At 45.3% G+C, this 19,050-nt stretch overlaps 5 protein-coding genes across 5 annotated transcripts; 4 read left to right on the top strand and 1 right to left on the bottom strand.

Annotated features, from left to right (window-relative positions):
- Positions 1-13: 13 nt before the first annotated feature.
- LAJ45_01840 (uncharacterized protein) lies at positions 14-1,053 on the bottom strand (the record flags this gene model as incomplete). Its single annotated transcript, XM_046111433.1, has 2 exons — positions 14-924; positions 996-1,053. 2 exons carry the CDS (start codon positions 1,051-1,053, stop codon positions 14-16), a joined length of 969 nt encoding a protein of 322 aa, XP_045975377.1.
- A 210-nt stretch (positions 1,054-1,263) lies between these two features.
- LAJ45_01839 (uncharacterized protein) lies at positions 1,264-2,929 on the top strand (the record flags this gene model as incomplete). The annotated part of the gene is made up of 3 exons (XM_046111432.1): positions 1,264-1,538; positions 1,597-1,654; positions 1,724-2,929. The coding sequence occupies 3 exons, from the start codon at positions 1,264-1,266 to the stop codon at positions 2,927-2,929; spliced, it is 1,539 nt and encodes a 512-aa protein (XP_045975376.1).
- Positions 2,930-3,554: 625 nt separating this feature from the next.
- On the top strand, positions 3,555-4,727 carry LAJ45_01838 (uncharacterized protein; the record flags this gene model as incomplete). The annotated part of the gene is made up of 5 exons (XM_046111431.1): positions 3,555-3,741; positions 3,809-3,842; positions 3,914-4,462; positions 4,546-4,612; positions 4,671-4,727. 5 exons carry the CDS (start codon positions 3,555-3,557, stop codon positions 4,725-4,727), a joined length of 894 nt encoding a protein of 297 aa, XP_045975375.1.
- Positions 4,728-5,706: 979 nt separating this feature from the next.
- Positions 5,707-10,730, top strand: LAJ45_01837 (uncharacterized protein; the record flags this gene model as incomplete). The annotated part of the gene is made up of 8 exons (XM_046111430.1): positions 5,707-5,756; positions 5,820-5,886; positions 5,954-6,066; positions 6,158-6,562; positions 6,612-7,189; positions 7,403-8,392; positions 8,450-8,560; positions 9,337-10,730. The coding sequence occupies 8 exons, from the start codon at positions 5,707-5,709 to the stop codon at positions 10,728-10,730; spliced, it is 3,708 nt and encodes a 1,235-aa protein (XP_045975374.1).
- Positions 10,731-13,957: 3,227 nt separating this feature from the next.
- Positions 13,958-17,251, top strand: LAJ45_01836 (uncharacterized protein; the record flags this gene model as incomplete). Its single annotated transcript, XM_046111429.1, has 4 exons — positions 13,958-14,374; positions 14,464-14,765; positions 14,896-15,052; positions 15,119-17,251. The coding sequence occupies 4 exons, from the start codon at positions 13,958-13,960 to the stop codon at positions 17,249-17,251; spliced, it is 3,009 nt and encodes a 1,002-aa protein (XP_045975373.1).
- Positions 17,252-19,050: the final 1,799 nt, after the last annotated feature.

The following is a 19,050-nucleotide window of genomic DNA, read 5'->3' as shown; positions in this document are numbered from 1 at the left end:
CCCGAAAGAATGGCTATCGCAAGACACCTCCACCGCCTAGCTGCCTTCTCATTTCCAGAGCAGTTTTATACGGGGGTGCTGTTGGGGGTTGTATCGGATCTATACTCGATCTCTTTTGTCCATCCTCATCGACATCTGGTAGCTGGTTTGTCGCATCTGAATCGTATGCACTTAGATCCCCACATGCTATAAATGGTGCTATGTACCGAACAACGTCCATTCCATCTTGTCCTACACCCTCTTCCTCCCCATTTATGCTTTCTAATAAAACCCCTTGCACCCCATCCACGAGGTTTTGATTCTCCTGCACAGTTGTGGTTTTTACCTCTGGGAATGATGTCCCTAGTCCTAGAGGTGCTTCAAGTGATGGTTGGAAACCCTGTGGTGGCCTATATCCCTCACAGACCACAAAGGCTTCGATACTACTTCCGCGCGAGCTCCTTGGCTTTGCACATGTCACCCGATCGAAAAGGCACCGCAATTGCGCAAAAACGATAGCAACGTCGCGACCCCTGAATACCTTGGCTACAAATCCTCCTCCAGGAACGAGGACACATGTAGCAAGGTTGAGTGCAGCCAAAAGCAATTGTGATTGAATGTATTCGTCAAGGTCATGCAGCCCGGTTACATCTGGGGCTCCATCAGAGATGACCAGATCTGCAGGCTGGTTTCCCAAATGTGAGAGAAGAAGTGGGAGTGTGGAGGGATGGGTTATGTCGGCTTGAAGTGTTATAACACCCGGGAGGGGTGTCATGGGCTGTAGGTCCAATGCGACAATAGTAGATGTTGGTGGGAGTGTGCGGGAGAGCACTTGAGACCAAGAACCAGGCGCAGCACAAAGGTCAACTACACGAGTAGCATTGGAAAGAAGATTGAATTGAGAGTTGAGCTGAAGGAGCTTGAAAGCGGAACGAGCACGCCAACCTGGTATTATAGAAGTCAGCGACCTTTCCACAAAAATTATTACAAAAGTCGAGAAAGAATATATCTCCTACCTTGCTCTTTTGCAAGGCGATAGTAAGAGTCGCGCTTATCTTTGCTGGATTTTCCCATTTTAGAGATCGATATTTTGGAATAATTATATAAGAAGTTGTGTGCATTTGGTGGGGTTAATTGCATAAGGCCAAAGAGCCCCACTGCCAAGCTTTGTGTTCTGCGCCAAGCTATACCCGAGTTGACGTTGAAAATAAAATCTGGGATCGCGAAGGGTATGGAATAGAACAATCAGATAATATCGACAAGTTTACAGTCTCCTTCTTCATAATGCCACCCAAAAGGAAACAATCTTTCTTATCCGCCCTTCAGTATGGCCGTAAACATCCTCGTCTGAACCCTCGTTTTCAGAAAAAAGACGAAAAAGAGTTAGATTTTCCGACCGACCTTTCCGACCCATCGAGTCTCTCCCCACAAGCAATTGAGCTGGTTCGCAAAGCAGTCGAGGGGAAGATAGAACATGGAAAAAAATTGGTTTTTCGTGGCCTGAAGAAAGCTAAGGGCTTCGAAAAACAGAAGCTTGTGAAACGACTAAAGATTGCTAGGTGAGTAAGGAGATTTCTTCCAAAGAGTGAAGAAGATGATTCAGACTGTTTATTATAGGGAAAAGAATGAAGACGCAACTGTTAAGAAACTTGAACTGGAGTTCGAAGTTCTAAAGGTACACCTAAATTCAATCCCACGCCTCTGAATACTGATAAAAGCAAACGCTAACTTTTTACTGATGCAGACGGAAGAGATCGACGTTAACTTTCTCGCCTCAAATCATGTCTTAAAAACATTTTCAAAACACAAGCCTATATCAACATCTCCTTTGTTCCCCCCCTGGCTCGCACCACGGAAGGAATTAGAAGTTCAGTTGAACGATAAGGAAATAGCGAAGAGGAATATAATTGCAAGATTATACAACTCAAACGCTGTCAAAGAAGCAATGGCAATGGTGGTTGGAAATGTCAAGTCGGCGATAGGCATAAGCGAGGGGGGTGTTGGGGGGAAGAGGAAGGTAACTGAAATAGAAACAAATGTGGGATCCGAGTCTGAAGAAGGTAGTGGGGAGACTGTTGAGGCGGTTCGGCTTGTAAAGAGGATGAAAATCGACAATAAATCTACTGCCGAAGAGAAAAGCGAGAGTGAGGACAACGAAGAAGAGTGGGGTGGGATTTTGAACTCTGAAGAATCAGTAGATGCAGAAATAGATTTGGATGCCTTCGCTGCCGATTTCATGGATAGGGTGGTAGGATCATCAGACGAAGATGAGGATCAAGGCCCATTACAACGGGGTACAGATGATGAATGGTCTGGCGAAGATGACGAAGATAACGAAAATGACGAAGAGGACGAAGAGGGCGACGAGGAATATCAAGGGGAACGAGCTCATCACGCTAAACCAACTACTTACAGATCGAAATCCGAATCCAAATCAAACCCAGACCTATATAATCAAACGCAAGAGGCCACCAATTTAAAGGTCAAGAAATCCGAAAAGCTGAAGCCTGTTGACTCGGTAAAGTCAACGTTTCTCCCTACCCTCATGTCCGGTTACATTTCTGGCTCTGATTCCGATATTGACGCCGACTATTATAAAGATAAAAACGGAAAGAAGAAGGGGCCGACACAGCCGAAAGAGCGGAAGAACCGGATGGGTCAGCAAGCTAGGAGAGCCTTATGGGAGAAGAAGTTTGGGCAAGAGGCGAATCATGTCAAAAAAGGAGAGGAAGAAAAGGGTAGGGAAAAAATCGACCAGAGGATCAAACAAGGAAGTGGGGGGGGCGGAAGGAAACAGGGGAGTACTGCAGAGAAGAAAGGGAAACCCACAGAGGTTGAAGGGCCCTTACATCCCAGTTGGGAGGCTGCCAGGAAAGCGAAGGAACAACAGGCAAAGGTACAAGAAGCAGTCAAGGGAAAGCCAATGGGAAAGAAGATCGTATTTGACTGATATCTTCAGTATCTGGCACGTTCTTATTTCATTTAGTTTCTTCGTCCTGTATTTGCCAGGTTCATCTGACAAATTATCGCTCCGTTGTAAGGTTAATCCAAACTTTAGATGTAATATTATTTCCTGTTTGCGTGAAGTTGAATTATTATTGTGTTGGTTTAAAGTTGTATTATTGGACCTGATGTGCGTGTGTGGGTTGAATTGCCCCGATATCTCTATCAATGCACTAGTAAGTACAGCGGTGGGTATTAAGTCATCGGACGGCCTAGCCACAATTTTGCCTGCAAACGCGTATTTTGGTGGCTTTCTGTCTGATCACTTATTACCCACCGCTGTACATCACCTAGAAACTACATCTAATAATTTGTCAACTACATGTACCCCTCTAAATAAAGGTTATAGCAGCGTGAATTGATCAAGAACCTTGCTAGGCACAATCGTGAAGTGGTTAATTAAGCTCCAGCTGCTCTTGGCATATCGAGTGACAACTCATGAGATTACTAAGCAAGAAGTGGTGACTTCCTAAGGTCCACCGGTAAAGATCATCTACCAAATTCGCCGTCATCAACCCATCAAAACCACCTCCTCCGTTCCTGTTAACTTTCTGTCGGGGAACAAATTCGCCATGTCCGCTCGGACCAACTCCGCATGCGCCGTTGTGCGTTCCCTTTCTAAGGCTGCCGTTGGTGGTAGCCGCTCCCCCGCCCTCCGGGGGGTTCTCCCCGCCACTACCCTTATGAGGACCTATTACTCTGGGCAAAAGAGACCAGATGGTTCAGAACTTCCTAACGTTAGGAAAGCAGAAAGACTCCGTATGATTTACTATCTCATTGACTATTTAAACCACCCAATTACTGACTTTGGTTATATCACGATTAGCGGTTGGACCTCTCTCAGCGCCAATTGTAAACCCGTAAGGCTACATTACAAATCTCGCGTTCGATAAAACAGTCATCAATGATACTGATACCTGCTGCCCAACAGTGCTGACAAGTATGCCTCTGCTGGTGAATCGCTGCACGCATATGGGCGTTATCTTATCTCGTGCTTGCCAAAGCACATTCAACAGTTTTCTGTCTGGAAAGACGAGCTTACAATTTATATTGCCCCAACATCTGTTCTTCCTGTGTTTGCCTTCTTAAAAAATCACACTGCAGCCCAGTTCACTCAGGTTTCTGATATTACTGGTGTGGATTATCCTACAAGGAACAATCGTTTTGAGGTCGTGTACAACCTCCTGTCTGTACACCACAATTCTCGAATTCGCGTCAAGACATATGCCGACGAAGCTACACCAGTTCCTTCAATTTGCAGTCTCTACGATGGTGCCAACTGGTATGAACGTGAGGCGTATGATTTGTTTGGCATTTTTTTCGTCGGACATCCGGATTTGAGGCGTATTATGACAGATTACGGTTTCGATGGACACCCTCTTAGGAAGGATTTTCCATTGACGGGATACACTGAACTGCGGTACGACGAGGAGAAGAAGCGAATCGTTGTGGAGCCCTTGGAGATGACACAAGCTTTCAGGTATGCTCTCATGATTTTTTTTGATGCTAGGGAAAGTGTTTCCGGTAGGAATAAAGATTTGACAATGGTATGTATGTATGTAGGAACTTCCAAGGTGGCAGTAGTGTTTGGGAGCAGGTTGGAAGCGGTCGTGATTATAAACCCGAGTCGGTATGTTTCTATGCGCACCCTTCCTACTTTCGGGGGCTTATTCTCATTTTCTGAGCAGTTCAAACTCCCGACACCAGCTCCGGAACCGGAGAGTAAAGGTGAACAGAAGAAATGATATTATTTTTTGATCAGCCAAAGTTGTAGCAAAAGAACAAACCCAAATAAACCATTGTCTTCCAATTTGGAGAAGATACCGCGTATGTATGTATTCATACAAGGACATGAGTTTACCTCTCTGCTACTTACATAAATATGTACATGATAGATTTTACTATCTCGTTTTCTCATGTAATCTTGTAAATTTTTGCGGGTTCAAAGTCCTGGGCAAATAAACTACGATAAAATTTCGCTATATTTAGCGCATTTTCTTTTGAATACTTCCTATTTTATATATTATAAATCGTAGTCTTCTATGTCATATATAAAAATTATACTAGAGGCTTGTACATGTACTAGGGTGTAGCGAAAAGTGATCAGAATCTGATAAGACAAATACATGTATTCACCGCAACATTCACTTATCAGATTCTGATCATACCTTCAACACCCGGTGTGTGTGTGTGTGTGTGTGAAATCATTTCACTTCTGATTCTAGGTACAGAATGGTCCCTCAACACCCGGTACTTTGTATGTACGTATATGAAGATTTTTGCTTGAAAGGTGTGCAGCTCACTGTCACAGAAATAATCCGAGTGAAAATGTACATGTACTTTACATGTAGGTACAGATATTCAGATCAAGGTCCTGCTGGCTATTCGTTACATGAACAGAGGCAAACATTGCAAATCTACAAACAAAATGTAGGTACATGTACCTTACACGTGTACCTACATGTACCTACATGTATGTATGTGACATTGTAAAGCCAAGGTTGTGTTAATTGGAGGGCTTACATAAGTCATTCCTGCCACGGGATTCGTTAAACAACTTAGACACCAACTCCCACCTCATCTCTTTCCCACCATCAACCCTTACTGCTGATTATTCCACTCCACTTGTACAGCGTTCGATAGATATCCTTCCACGCTATCACATCATCCAAATACCTGTGCCGCTTTGCTCTATCTATTCGCCTTTCTTGTTAACCCATATCAATGTCGAGAGTACAACAAGACACCTTCATCGACGACACCGAGGAGTTCTGGTACCGCGCTACTCCTCCCCGCCACCCCACCCCCACCTTCACTAACTAAAGCGAGGTTTACAGTCCTCTTTGTGTCGAAGAGTTAGATATCCAAGACAAGAATTTCAAACCTTGCCCTTGTGGCTACCAGGTAAGGATTCCTAAAGTCACTCTTTTCTGCTTCTTGGTGGCATCAATACTAAAGTTCTTTCAATTAGATATGCCAGTTCTGTTTCAACAATATCAGGACGAATTTAAACGGCCTGTGCCCTGCTTGTAGACGAGCGTACAACGAAAAGACTATTGAATATAAACCCATTCCCAGCGAACAGTAGGTTCCATCTTTAGTGCGCTGATACGCTGAATTCTTACAGCGCAAATTGGGATTCGTTACTGATTAAGTATTTCTTGCGATTCTATAGAGTTAGGGCCGAGAAAGCAAAGAAGGATCGTCAACAGTCGGAGAAACGTAAATATGAAGCTCAGAAGCGTGAAGCCGAGGCTCTGAATCGTGAACGTCTTAGAGGTCTCCGAGTTGTCCAGAAGAATCTCGTTTACGTTACAGGCCTAAACCCACGTATCCGTGAGGAGGACTTACTTCAAACGTTAAGAGGTGCACAATATTTTGGTCAATATGGCAAAATAATCAAGATCGTTGTGAATAAAAGGACGACGGCCCAGGATGGACAAGGGGGAGGTAGCAATAGTCCTGGCCCACAAGGACCGCCGCAAGGACTCGGGGTTTATGTCACATTTTCTAGGAAAGAAGATGCACATACCTGTATTGCAGCCGTAGATGGAAGTCAAAACGGTGACAGAACCTTAAGGTATTGTTTGTGTAATGATTTTCTAGACTTATGCTAACTTACGGGGTAGAGCGACCTACGGAACTACGAAATACTGTTCTGCTTATCTTCGCGGCGAAGCTTGTCCTAATAAGAATTGCATGTTCTTACATGAGCCGGGAGAAGAGGCCGAATCTTTTGATCGCCAAGGGCTATCTGAATACAATACCCGTATGCATACAGCATCTACACGGGGACCAGCGCCACAGCAACAGCCTCCAGTTGCAGCAGCGGCACCGTCCCATCCACCGCCTTTACACCAGCATGGCGCTCAAATGACCAGAATAAGCTCACACCAAGGGCGCTCCGGCACCCCTGATGGCGGAGAATCGTCTGCTTTACCATCAACAGCAAACTGGGCCAAGAATCCACCGACACCTGCAGTAAAATCCGCAGTTCCTGTACCTCAGCAGCAAGTTATCTCTGCCACTGTATCAAAGGTTTCAACACCTAGTCCAAAGACTGCACCCGCAGCTCCAATGGTACAAAGTCGCAGCCAAGAGAGTGGGAAGAGTGCTGCTAGTGGGAGTAAAGGTTCAACATCAACGACAACTACATCCAGTACTTCGAATAACAACGGGAAATCTCCCAATGTAGCTACAGATATAGGTTCGGAATCAATTTCTTCACCTCCAAAGGCACCTCCACCCCCTCCAGTAAATAAAACTGCACCGCCACCTCCACCATCTAAATCAATTGAACCAGAGCCATCAGCAATGGATGAACATTTCCAGCGGTTCTTGAGATGTCAAAAGGCCGCTGCTAATCCCAATTTTAAATTTGCTTTCTCTACCAAATTTCTTAGTCCTGACGAGTACCAAGATATCGAGAACATCCCGCCAATGTTTGATCGTCATGGTGGAAAGCGTAGGAGAGAGATTGCAGAAAAGATGAGAAGTCAGCAGGATCGTGGTCACGAAGAGCCAGTGGAAGAGGTTTCACAACCCCAGCCACCTGTTGGTACCATGTCAGGGGCTCCAGGGCTACCTCTGAACGTAGCAGGGAGAGGAGCAACCCCACTACAAAGGGATCCTCTTGCATTGCTAAAGGAAACTGCAGCAAATCAGCAACAAGGGCTTGGTGCGTTTCAACAACAAGAGAACATCCAGCAGCAACTCCAACAGCAGCAGCAGCAGCAGCAGCAGCAACAGCAGCAGCAACAGCAGCAGCAGCAGCAGCAGCAGCAGCAGCAGCAGCAGCAGCAACAGCAGCAGCAGCAACAGCAGCAGCAACAAAATTCAATGAGGGTACACACTCCAGGCGGTCTGCTTCATCAGCAACAGCAAGCGTTTAATCCATTCCAAGCTGGTGCTGCCTCTTTAGGTGGCCCAGGACAACAATCACACTCTGGTTCTATGCACGCGCGCCAATCTTCGAGATATACATTTGCCAATGAGAATCCGGCCTCAGCGGTAACCTCCGTCAACCCTCGTGGTAATGCTGTCCATATGGCCGAACAAGTCCGTATGATGCCTCAACAGGCACAGCAACAACTACACAATCAACAGCTTGCTGCACAGTTCTATGGGGCAACAGGGGGTGCTCCAGGCCTTGGTGGCGGAATGTTGGGCGGAAACGTTCAACAACCGCCTCCAGGATTGAAGAGTGCTCCCACTCCGCCCGCACCGGGAATGGGAATACCTATGGGAGCTTTGCATGGTCTTGGTGGACAATTTAGCGGATTGGGACTGGGCGGTCATCATGGAAAAAGCGAGAATTCGGAAGTGTTATTGAGGGAGTTTATGAGGGGAAGTGGTGCTAGTGGACTTGCCAATTCTGGAAGTGGGCTAGGAAGATCCGGAGATGGAAAACGTATGCTTTCTGCTTCACTTCAGAGTGGGGAAAGGTATACTGATTCGCCAAATGCAGTCGATCTTGTTGATCCTAGTATTCTCCAAGCTAGGGTCGCCCAACCTCAACAGCAACAACACCAGTTACACCATCAAGGACTTCAAGCTGGAAACACCCAAGGACAACAAGGTGCGTACAATCAGAGCATGTACTATGGAAATGTCGGCAGGTGGTAGGTAGTGGAATTATAGGGTTCTGCGCAGGTCTTCTTTCGAAATGTCATGGATGCTCGCGGCAGCAGGCGGGCAGGCAGGGATACTATTACTATTTCTCATGTGCTGGTTATATTTTGTGTTCTCTTTTAACTCGAGGCGTTCGTGTTTGGGGAATGGGTTTCTTTTTTCTTCTTTTATCCAGTTATTTTTGACTGTGCTATTGATTTTGTGCAACCGCTTCTATAGGAGGTTGTTCTCTTATTTCCAGTCCCTTGCTATCTCTTACTATTTCAAAATTTTGTTTTGGATTCGGGGGGTTTGGATACAGGACAAGGAAAGACCAAAACCAATCCGATATACGGGTGGAAACAAAGCCTAATGGGCTGGAAACGGTGTTTGAAAAGTCTCTTGCGGGCCTACGCTTTTCGAAAGCTACCACTTCAGCACTGCATGTATGTCCATACCTTACCTTTAACATTTTGCGATTACATTGTTGGCTGCCGCTTCTCATGTATTTCATTTCTAGTATTTCATTTCTCTTCCTTTCATTTTGCAGTTAGAAGAATCAGAGAATCATGCAGTGTAGAATAGTCCTTGCCTGCCTGCCTCCTATCATAGTTAAAGATATGTTAGGAAGATGATTATAGTTGATGAAGGCCCGTACAGAACCTGCCCACAATACCTAACTACCTATCGACTTTCAATTCTTCAGATTTTCAAAACATAAATACTAAAATATTTGTACTGTAGGTTTCGGTCTCAATATCAGTACGGGTTTCTTTTCCCAGAACCAGTCTCAAACACCATCGCGAAATTTGACCCCTGGAATTATCGACGAGGAAGATTTCCCAGCCCTAGCACCTCCTAAAACAGCGGCAATAACGAAACCAACTGTACCTGTAGCTATACCTGCTATCTCAATCCCATCGAAAAAAGTAGCCACGAGTAAGCAGACAACAAGCGTTGTCTCAAAAATTCCCACTTTGCCTTCCGCATGGAAAACAAAAACAGATGAGGAGGCGTCGATGTCGGGGTCCTCAGCAGCGTTACTGCCAGCTTCACCTAGTACAAAAAGACTAGAGTTACCCAAGGTTGATACGTTTCCAACTATCATTGATGTTGTGAAAGACGAGACAGCACCGAACCTGGCTACAGCCCCTCGCATGGTCAGAATTCTCCCGACACAAGCTGGGTTTAAAAGTGCGAACTCGGAGAGTGCAGTATCAGAAACAGCATCAGTATCGGGGATGTCAAGTAGACCTGTTTCCCCTCCATTACAATCCCAGCAACAACCACAGAAGAAGAGCAAAAGCGCGCTTAAAAGAGAACGCCGCAGGGAAGCCGAGGAGAAGGAACGTGAGCTGCAGCAAGAAAGATTAAAAAAAGTGGAGGAGGTCCATGCCCCTATCATTGGAAGAATGAAGAAGAAGGATAAGAAGCGTGCTGATGGAAGTATCGAGAGCCCTCCAAGCCCTCATACGACGGAGAAGCTGGACGCCCCCCAGATGCCTATGCCGGAGAAGCGTGATACACCTACAAATTCTGCAGTCGGCACGGCTACTGCAACACTAGCGCAGACAGAATCTGAAAAGCCCCCCGCGTCAAATAAGACTGTGGCTCAACTTCTTCAAGAGATCAACGATATTCACTTCGCTACTCTCGAAATGTTTAAACCAATAGTAGGCATCAGGTATGAGCTCCATATAACGGCGGACGAACTCGCTCAGATCAAGATTCGCGATGATACCATTTCCAAGTCCGAACCTCAAGGGCAACAGTTGAAGCATTCTGGAACAACGGGGATAAATCTCCGTGGAGGCGGTACAATTACGATGCACCAACTTGTGACTCCCGGTGGTAATGTCCTTACTGGCCTCACACAACAACAAGAAGATCATTTTTTGAAACTGGAAGAAAGTCGAAAGCGTGAAAAAGCATGGGAGAGGTATCCTACAACCATGAAGGAGTGGAAATGGATGCCAAAAAATACATTACTGGCGGAGATGAAGGGGGGAGGCGAGGGAAAGGTAACTTTGGAGGAATTGAAGGAAAAGGTCATCGCAGCAAGAAAAGAAACAGAGGCTTTCGAGAAGAAACTCGAGAAGTTATTGAAAAGGAATAAGAAGCTGGTTGGCTTGGCTTAATCTACATGCTAGCAAGGAGCAGAGTTTCTTTGGCTCTACTAGCGTAAATGGTTAAAGCTACTTTTTCAATTATACCCACACCAACATTGTTTCTTAGTATTGAGTAAAGAGTTTTGAGGCTGTTCTAGCTCATCTGTTCATGGAGTAGTTAAATTCGAGTCTCGTATCCTGACGCCTACGTATACAGCATGTACATACATGTGCTATGGTTGCGTGTACTGGTCATTAGTTTATATCGTTGACTAAAGAGATTCGAGATACAGTACAAAACTCGAGATAATCAACGATATTTATACATAAAAGGGTTCCGGGTACCTGATAAATACGATCAAGCAGAACAAACTATAGTGATTGATTTCCCGCATATATTATGGACTTTAACGGGGTGCTTACAGCGTAATTATCCAATAGATCGACCCTAAGACCCACATACGGTGTTGCAAACCTCAGCATCCCCCTGCCTGACCACATATAGAAATCATTATTATTGATCTAGCTATAGAGGTTCATGGTACTCTAAGGGAAGCAGTTGTGACTGTGGTTATTGCAAAGCTTAATTAAGCTCATTTTATATGGGAGTCAATCAATTATAAAAGTGCTTGTAACTACATGTAGGTTACACAGATCTAGAAATAACGAAAGGCTTAGTCAGGCAAATATAAAGAATACAAAGGGCGATCGAGCTCAAAAGCGGAGCCATACTAGCCAGTAATATGAGTCCTCTTGAGCGCAAAATCTTAGTGGTAGAAGCCGGCTCTGAGATCACTGATATCATGATTACATGTATTTAGATACATGGGTTTTATCTGGTGTCTCAATATGTGATACTAATACATCCGTACCTACATGTAGCTAGCTGGCTTAAGGATTGGAGGGCTGGGATACATGTATGTACTCTAGTTCTCGGCAAACAAGACTATTGGCTGTTAGAAACGGTGCAAGTAGTTGACTCTTATGAGTCTTTGACGTACATACATCTATTAAGCTTGTTTGTTTGCAAGGTTGTAAGCCTACATACAGACCACTGGGAGTCACTCCATATCTATGTGCCTACACTAGGCAGCAAGCACAGCAGCGGGATAGAGTCAAAGCACTGCAGGCATGTAATATATGCATGATTTCGCAATATGCAACGTACATGTAGGCCATATGGGCTTACATCCCGATGCTTTGGCTCTATAGTATCAAAAGAACCCTAGGTAAATTCACAAAAATTATGTTTTTTTTTTTTTTTTTTTTAACAAACTGCCGTGATATCGGGTTTCCTACAAAATCTGGCCTATCTTGGCGACTGTCGAGATTTGCAGATGACGCAGAGTGGCATACTGATAGACAATGCAGATTGATAACTAGGTACTCGCGAGTTTAATATTGCCAGGATTTGCTTATCGATCTACTGGGCTGTATTCGATAGATACCGATTTTGGTGGAGGACTTATTTCTGGTGCCTTATCATGATCATGTAACTAGAAAATGCGTATATATACATATACAGTACGATATACAGTACCTTCCACCAGGCTGGTACCGTATGTAGATCTAAAGTTCAAGGCTCATGTGGATAATATCTATGTGTGTGTATACATATTGAGTTGCCGGATTGTGTTCTAGTTCTCTAGATATAATAAATGTGTCTTATTGATTAGGGCAACTTACTCTTCGTATAATCCTATGGTATGTAGATAGAGTTATGGTCTCTGTTCCAACATGTCCCAGTGACGAATTACGTCTCGATCTCAGTGTCCTGAGTCACGCGAGATTGTTTGGTTGCGTCTGCTCGCATACCAGCAGGTTCCTTTTTTCTAACTTGCCCACACCATCTTTCATTATCGATGAGCGTGCCGTCAATTTATGAAAAGCTGTGGAGTTTTGAAGTGGGAAGCTCGAGAAGGTGATAGGTATTGTAGGTATTGTACATGTGGACCGGTATTGTATATACAGCTGTTATGTATGTACTGGAGGTGTGGTTGTTACACACACCTATTGTTCGATTGGTCCTTTGAGTCAAGCCAAGGTTCAAAGCTACATACAATGTCTATCTGCCCAAACATCAAAAAATCAAACCTGAGGACGTGTGATTAGTAGCTGCCATCGTATCGAGAACTTCGGCAAGGGGGTTTGCCAGGCTTGCAGGTGGCATATCCATTATCTTTTGTTACAGCAGGTACAAGTGTCTTCCATCCATCCATCCCCCCATCCCCCCATCCATCCATCCTTCTTCCCTTTCTTCAGCAACAACACCACCGACTAGTTACGGGTACATACTGGGGACAACAGGCAACCGGTGCTGTACTCCTCTGTTCTAGTACTTTTGTGCAGAACTAGCACCAAAAGTGTTCCGCGGTATCAAATCAAAGGCTCTGTATTTCAGGCGACTAAAAGATCCACGGACCCAGTGTTGGACTTGTAAGTGCGTATTCCTTGCTCCCATTCAACTACCTGTATCTCACTGTTACTTTTGTATACCTTGTTGATGCTTTTCTGCCTACCTACTCTTACCCTATCTCGCATTTCACCAAATTTGTTGTGTCCTTAACCCTCTCCTTCGATCCAGTAGTTATATTTCCTAGTTATTCCCCCATCGCCTGATATCTTATCTACCTAGTTATCGATTATCCTTTGCGCGTTTTCACCGCTGCCCCTCTTGGTTTTCGGATGATATTCATAACCTTATTCTGTTAGAAGGTTGCCCTGTCCGTGCCTTCAGCTAAACAGCGTTTAGTTATCCAACCCCCCACATATTCACTGCCCGCGCCCCTTCACATCTCTCCGCCACCTTCAAGATTATACCAATTTCTGTTTCATTTATCTTTTTCTGGCGCTGGCTCGCTTTCACGGATAATTTGATTATCGCCTATCGACTTTGCTGAGTATTGTAGCCACATCACCCAGACCCCTTGCCCGCTAGCAGCCACCAAGTATCAAGCGAGCGATACCCTCTAGCTCTATCGCTATCGAAGCTCACCTCCCCCGGAATTTCCTAAGAACACATCAAAAGTTGCGAAAGAGAAAGGAGGATAGAGAGGGACAAAAAGGGATTTAAGATACTCGAGAAAATACAGTGGATTAAATAAATGTGATGGCTGTCACAGATCAGGATTTCATAGACAACCTTGACATCTTTGCTTAGCAGCATCACCTCCACACCCATAAATACATACAACAGCTTTCATCCTATCCCCCACCGAGTTATTCCCGTCGATCGATTACATAACGATCTTCTCGCCATGTACGGACACGAATCACCGCTCCCTTGGAGCACACCTCCTCGACGGAGAACAACTGCTGCAGGAGCAACAACCAACGACGGCCCAGATTCATCATCAACAAGACGATTCTCTGCAGGGTTTACCTATGCTGGAATGGATGGTTCTGGTTCAACTTCTTCTGGGGGGTTCACGAATATCGCTTCTGGGGGTGCTACAGGAGGACATACACATTCCGGATCGCATGGTGGCTACTCGTCAAATGTGCCAGGGGGAAGTGGTGGCGGTGGGGCACCCGTCGAGAGGACAAGCAGAGATAAAGCAAACCAGATAGTGCAGGCATATTTTGGGAAGGCCGCGATGGTAATTTTACACGCAAGAATGGTCCTGCCCCCAACATTTTCACCAAAGAGTGGGCAAAAGAAAGTCAACAGATGGGTATGGCAAAAATTCCATTTGTTTTATACTTGTGAATCAGATATACCTGACGAAGAGAGGATGTTCACTAATATTCTTGCCCGAGGTAGTTTAATATCGAGCTTGATGAGACGGACGCATTTCGAGAAATCCTCGAATTATGGCGTAAGGGGGATTGTTTTGAACCAAGACCTCCTCCAATGATAATAGAAACATACCTAGACGCAACAGATTTGACAGCAAACCAATCATTAGTAATTCTAGATGGAGAAGGAAAGAGATGGAACGTAAATGAAGCCCTTGATACAGCTGCAGCTGTGGCCGGAGTAAACAATACAGAATCGAGGAAGGCTGGGCGTGGTGGTGGATCGCGCCACGAAGTGATTTTGGAGAGGTGGACCGTAGATTTGAGGTATGCCCTGGTTTTTCTTAAGTTCCTGCCTTCAAAAGATAGAAGCCCTCATTTATTCCCCCTTCCATATGCTATCTTACGGGTTATACTTCGTTTGGGAAACTAACATTATCGCTAATATTGCAATCAGCCCTCCATATGATATCGCCCTTGCACCAGAGCTTCCAGTAGTATATAAAAAGGGTATCATACTCTTCCGTGCATTGTATGCTTATGCAGGACTTATGCCAACCTGGAAGTTTCGGCGGCGGTTGTCGAAGGTTAAACTCAATACCAGTACGTTGAAAGTAAGCTGCAGAATAATTAATGGCCGCAATTATACCCGAGCCCCCAAAGAATGGGACTTATTACAGGTACCACTATATGAAGGCGATAAAGAAGTAACAGATACATATTCTTTCCCAAGGGTCGAAAGTCCAGCGGGGTGTTTTGATATATCTGTGGAGTTTAGGAAAAATTGCGAGTTTAGGGTTGATGACTCTGAAGCCCTACTGAGCTCGCATTTTATAAATCTTGATGAACACTATTTTCGGCCATCATTAACACAAAAAGCCCCTTCACAGCAGCCTCTTGGTTACGCCTCTGTTGGAAAAGAAATGAATTCGTTGCCTTCAGCTAATACTCATCCACCACCAAGACCGGACTATAATCAAACATATGGAAGCTTATCCTCATTTCATCATCAGGGAACAGTTCCTTCGGGTGCTAGCCCGATATCCGCTTTGAGAACTGCTGCAGAGCTAGCCGATAGGGCTTCATTGAATAGTTCGCCTATCGAACGACCTCCCACTGGGCTGCGGTCAATACAGTGTTCAAAGTCATCACTTCGAAGCTTTGAGGGTGTACAACGTCGACCTTCAGTATCTTTTATGCAGCCATTCAAATCGCCTTCATTGTCAGCTTCGCCCGCAAACTCGGATCAGGTGGCATCATCACCACGCACGTCGTTAAGTCGAATCATGACCCCAGTAGCTCCTAGCCATCGGCAGCGGCCAAGCCTGGGAACGATGTCGCCAACATTTAGGAATTCTCCTGGACTCCCCGATGGGACACCTAACCAAACACCTATGCCTGTATCTTCTTTTCCTGGGTCATCTCCTCTCGCTCAAGGCCAGCCTATTACGCGTATTACAAGCAGTTTCGGCCAACGTCGGCCAAGGATTATTTCTGGAGCAAGCCGGACTGATGATGACAATACAAGCAGTGGGAAAGCTAGCTATAGCTCATCGGCTGCACCCGGATCAGGGCTTTATTTGGACGCTGGGGCCAACTCTACTATGGACGAGGACCTTCAAATAAGGGACTTTATGTCGATGCTGGCGGACGGCCAAAGACAGACACTCAAGAGTTTTCAACCTAGTGGAATTGCTGGTGAAGGTTCAAGTAAAAGGGCAGGAAATGCTTTATCAAAGTTTCAGAAAATGAGAGACTCGCAAAGTGCTCTGGCAGACTCAATGTCTTCGTCCCTATTGCTGCAGCCTTCACTGGGTTCGCCCTCGACATCGAGCAGGCACTTGACGAATGTCCCAGTAATGGTGCCATCGACAGCACTCTCATCATCTTCATCCCCTGGAAAACCAATATCTCCACACACCCCACACACCCCACACACCCCACACACCCCGGCAATTCCATCCCGACTTAGCGAAGGTCTCACTGCACAGTATGATCAACGCCGACATCGTTCCCCGCTCCCGCCCCGTGGGGGGCAGCAAAACAATATGGAGAGCGCTATTGGCGAAAGAAGACAGGAGATTGACCAAGAGATGACTACGGCCTCTAAGACATCACCACTGGATATTCCCAATTCACCCCGTCCCTTCCCACGTAGATCAAACTCTATGTCTCAACCGCCCGAAGACGGCGGTGCTTCTCTCGACTTCGATCCGACTGTCGCATATGGTCCAAATCAGCGTCAGAGTGCTAGTTTAGGGAGTGTAAATATGGTCCCACTAAGTCTAAGTCGGCTATTAGACCTACAAAATGCGTCTGAAACAGCTATTTCTGGTAGGGAAGACTCTGGAGAACTTTGTGATAATGGCGGCGATGATATTTTGGCATTTGGACCGCCTGGACCTCCATCTATAGATTCTGCTGAAGGGGAAAGACCTCGATTCCAGCAGAGGTATACAAGAGGAAGTACACCTTCCGGCCCTGGATCTTCTGGTCAAACCTCGCGAGGTAGATTAAGTCGGGGACAGCCCTCAGCTGGTTCATCTAGCCTGATAAGTGAACGTATTAACAGTGGGGCGCCTGCTAATCGGATGAACGGGCCGTCATCTATTGAAAGAAGAACGCCGAGCTATAATCAGGATGACGAATTGCTTTTTGACATGAGCGACATGACTGGTACCCATCAGTCAACAAGGAGGAGCTTAGAACAGGGGAGCGGGGGCAGAGATGTATCTGCAAGTTCTCCTGGTAGACGGGGAAGTCGTGGTGGTCTTGGTGGTAGTGGAAGTATGGGTAGAGGTGATTGGAGTTGATTTTCGTGAGAACCCTGAGGTCATTTTTTGAGCTGTTTCAGCAGTGGTAGGAGGCTCGCATTATTATTTACGTTACTTGCTCTGCTTTTTCCTTTTTCCTTTTTCCTTTTTCCTTTTTCCTTTTTCCTTTTTTCCTTTTTCCTCCCTTTTTTTTTATTGGTGTTCGCTTTCTTTCCATATTGTCTGTAGCCCTTTGTGCGGTGATTTCTCTTTATTATTTGGAGCGCAGGCTTTGGATAGCGCTGTTGAATGGAGGGTTTATTGTTATTCGAAGATGTTATGTGAAGTTTTTTATGGGTTTTATTTTTATTTTTCGGCATTTTTTCTTTACGTCGGTGTAATGCTACTAACGTGGCGTTTATAACTGGGCCAGTCTAACCAATTTTCCTCCGGTTACATTCTTGCTTATCTCTTCTCATCATTTACTGTCTATAACAATTTTATATTCATATCTAGGATCATATTGGGGTTTGGAGTTTTTCATCTCGTTTTCTTGCACATTATTTTGATCATACCCCTCGAAAGATCTTATTCGTCAGCTATTTATGTTTTATACACCGAAATGCACTTGAGTCCAGCCCCTCTTCCTTTTCATGTGGAGCATTCGATTTTTCGGGGTTTTCTTCTCTTTTTTACGAGGGAGAATTGTATCACAGGGATTACATAGACATAGCGTGGCATAAGTACAATATACTGCCGGAGCTCAGGCAATGTACTCGATTTTATCATCGGATTTGTTTTGTTAGCTGGAGATGCTATAATATTTAATGGCACACGGTACGCACGTATACCATGCAGTGGATCCAATAGGTATTGAAGTAATGTGAAGCTGTGACGTGTGAAAGTGCCGAATCCCTTCCCTTTGAAGAGGAGAAAAGGAAAAAAAAAAGCTTGGTATTGTGGTGATCTACTTGCAAGTATGTATATATGTATTTCGGCAGCGTGAGGTTGTTACACGGGGACGGAGCGTTATCGGGGCTCACTGTCACTAGGAGTGATGTTTTATGTTCATATATACATGTATGCAAGACCGAAACGAACAGGGGCATTTGTTATGAAATCATATGTGCTAGCCTGGTGGGCGTATGTAGTAGGCCCAGAAACAGGGCTAGCTACGTGCTCTGAAATGATAAAATCGACGATGGGAAGCTACTCTACACACGTATGCTAGAGGAAAGAAATGAGTACATAGCCACGTGGACCTCTCCCTCGAAGAGTACTTGTACCTACGGTTGTGCGTTTACTGGCATTTAGTAGTATACTACAAACAGTTCGGAGGTCACAAATCTCTAAGGCGGTGGTGGTGGTTGGCCAAGTTCTGGTAGGCCGGGCCTATAGGGCTGTATCGATCAATGACGTATCCTAGGCTGGTGGGATTAAACCCTACTGATCGTCCTAATTAAATTATTCTCATTGGTGCTTGCATCTTTCGCACGAGTGAGAAACTGTGATGACAATAATCTTAGTTAGGGCCCAATAGTACGAGGTAAGAGGTCATGTATATAATAACCTGGGAGTCTTCAATTCAGCATGGCGCATGCGCAGCGTACCGTCTTGTGGGTATATGCTCTATGTAGATCCATGGCACATGCGGGTACTGAACCACGGATGGACATGGCTCTCTGTGCTGAGTTCCAGGGATAGGATGCGCGTAACTTGGGGGCTGGGAGGCTTTGGGGTACTGGGCGGCTTGATTCATGTAACTTCAGACACAACACTCCCTTTTAACTATCCGCAGAGCCTCCCGGGAACATTACAGGCAGCCAATCATGCAGCTCTATGATATATACATGTATCCT

The sequence above is a fragment of the Morchella importuna genome (genome assembly GCF_003444635.1).
Source record: "Morchella importuna strain M04M26 chromosome Unknown Morimp01GS003, whole genome shotgun sequence".
NCBI classification, from domain to species: Eukaryota; Fungi; Ascomycota; class Pezizomycetes; order Pezizales; family Morchellaceae; genus Morchella; species Morchella importuna.
This window is presented reverse-complemented; position numbering and strand designations above follow the sequence as displayed.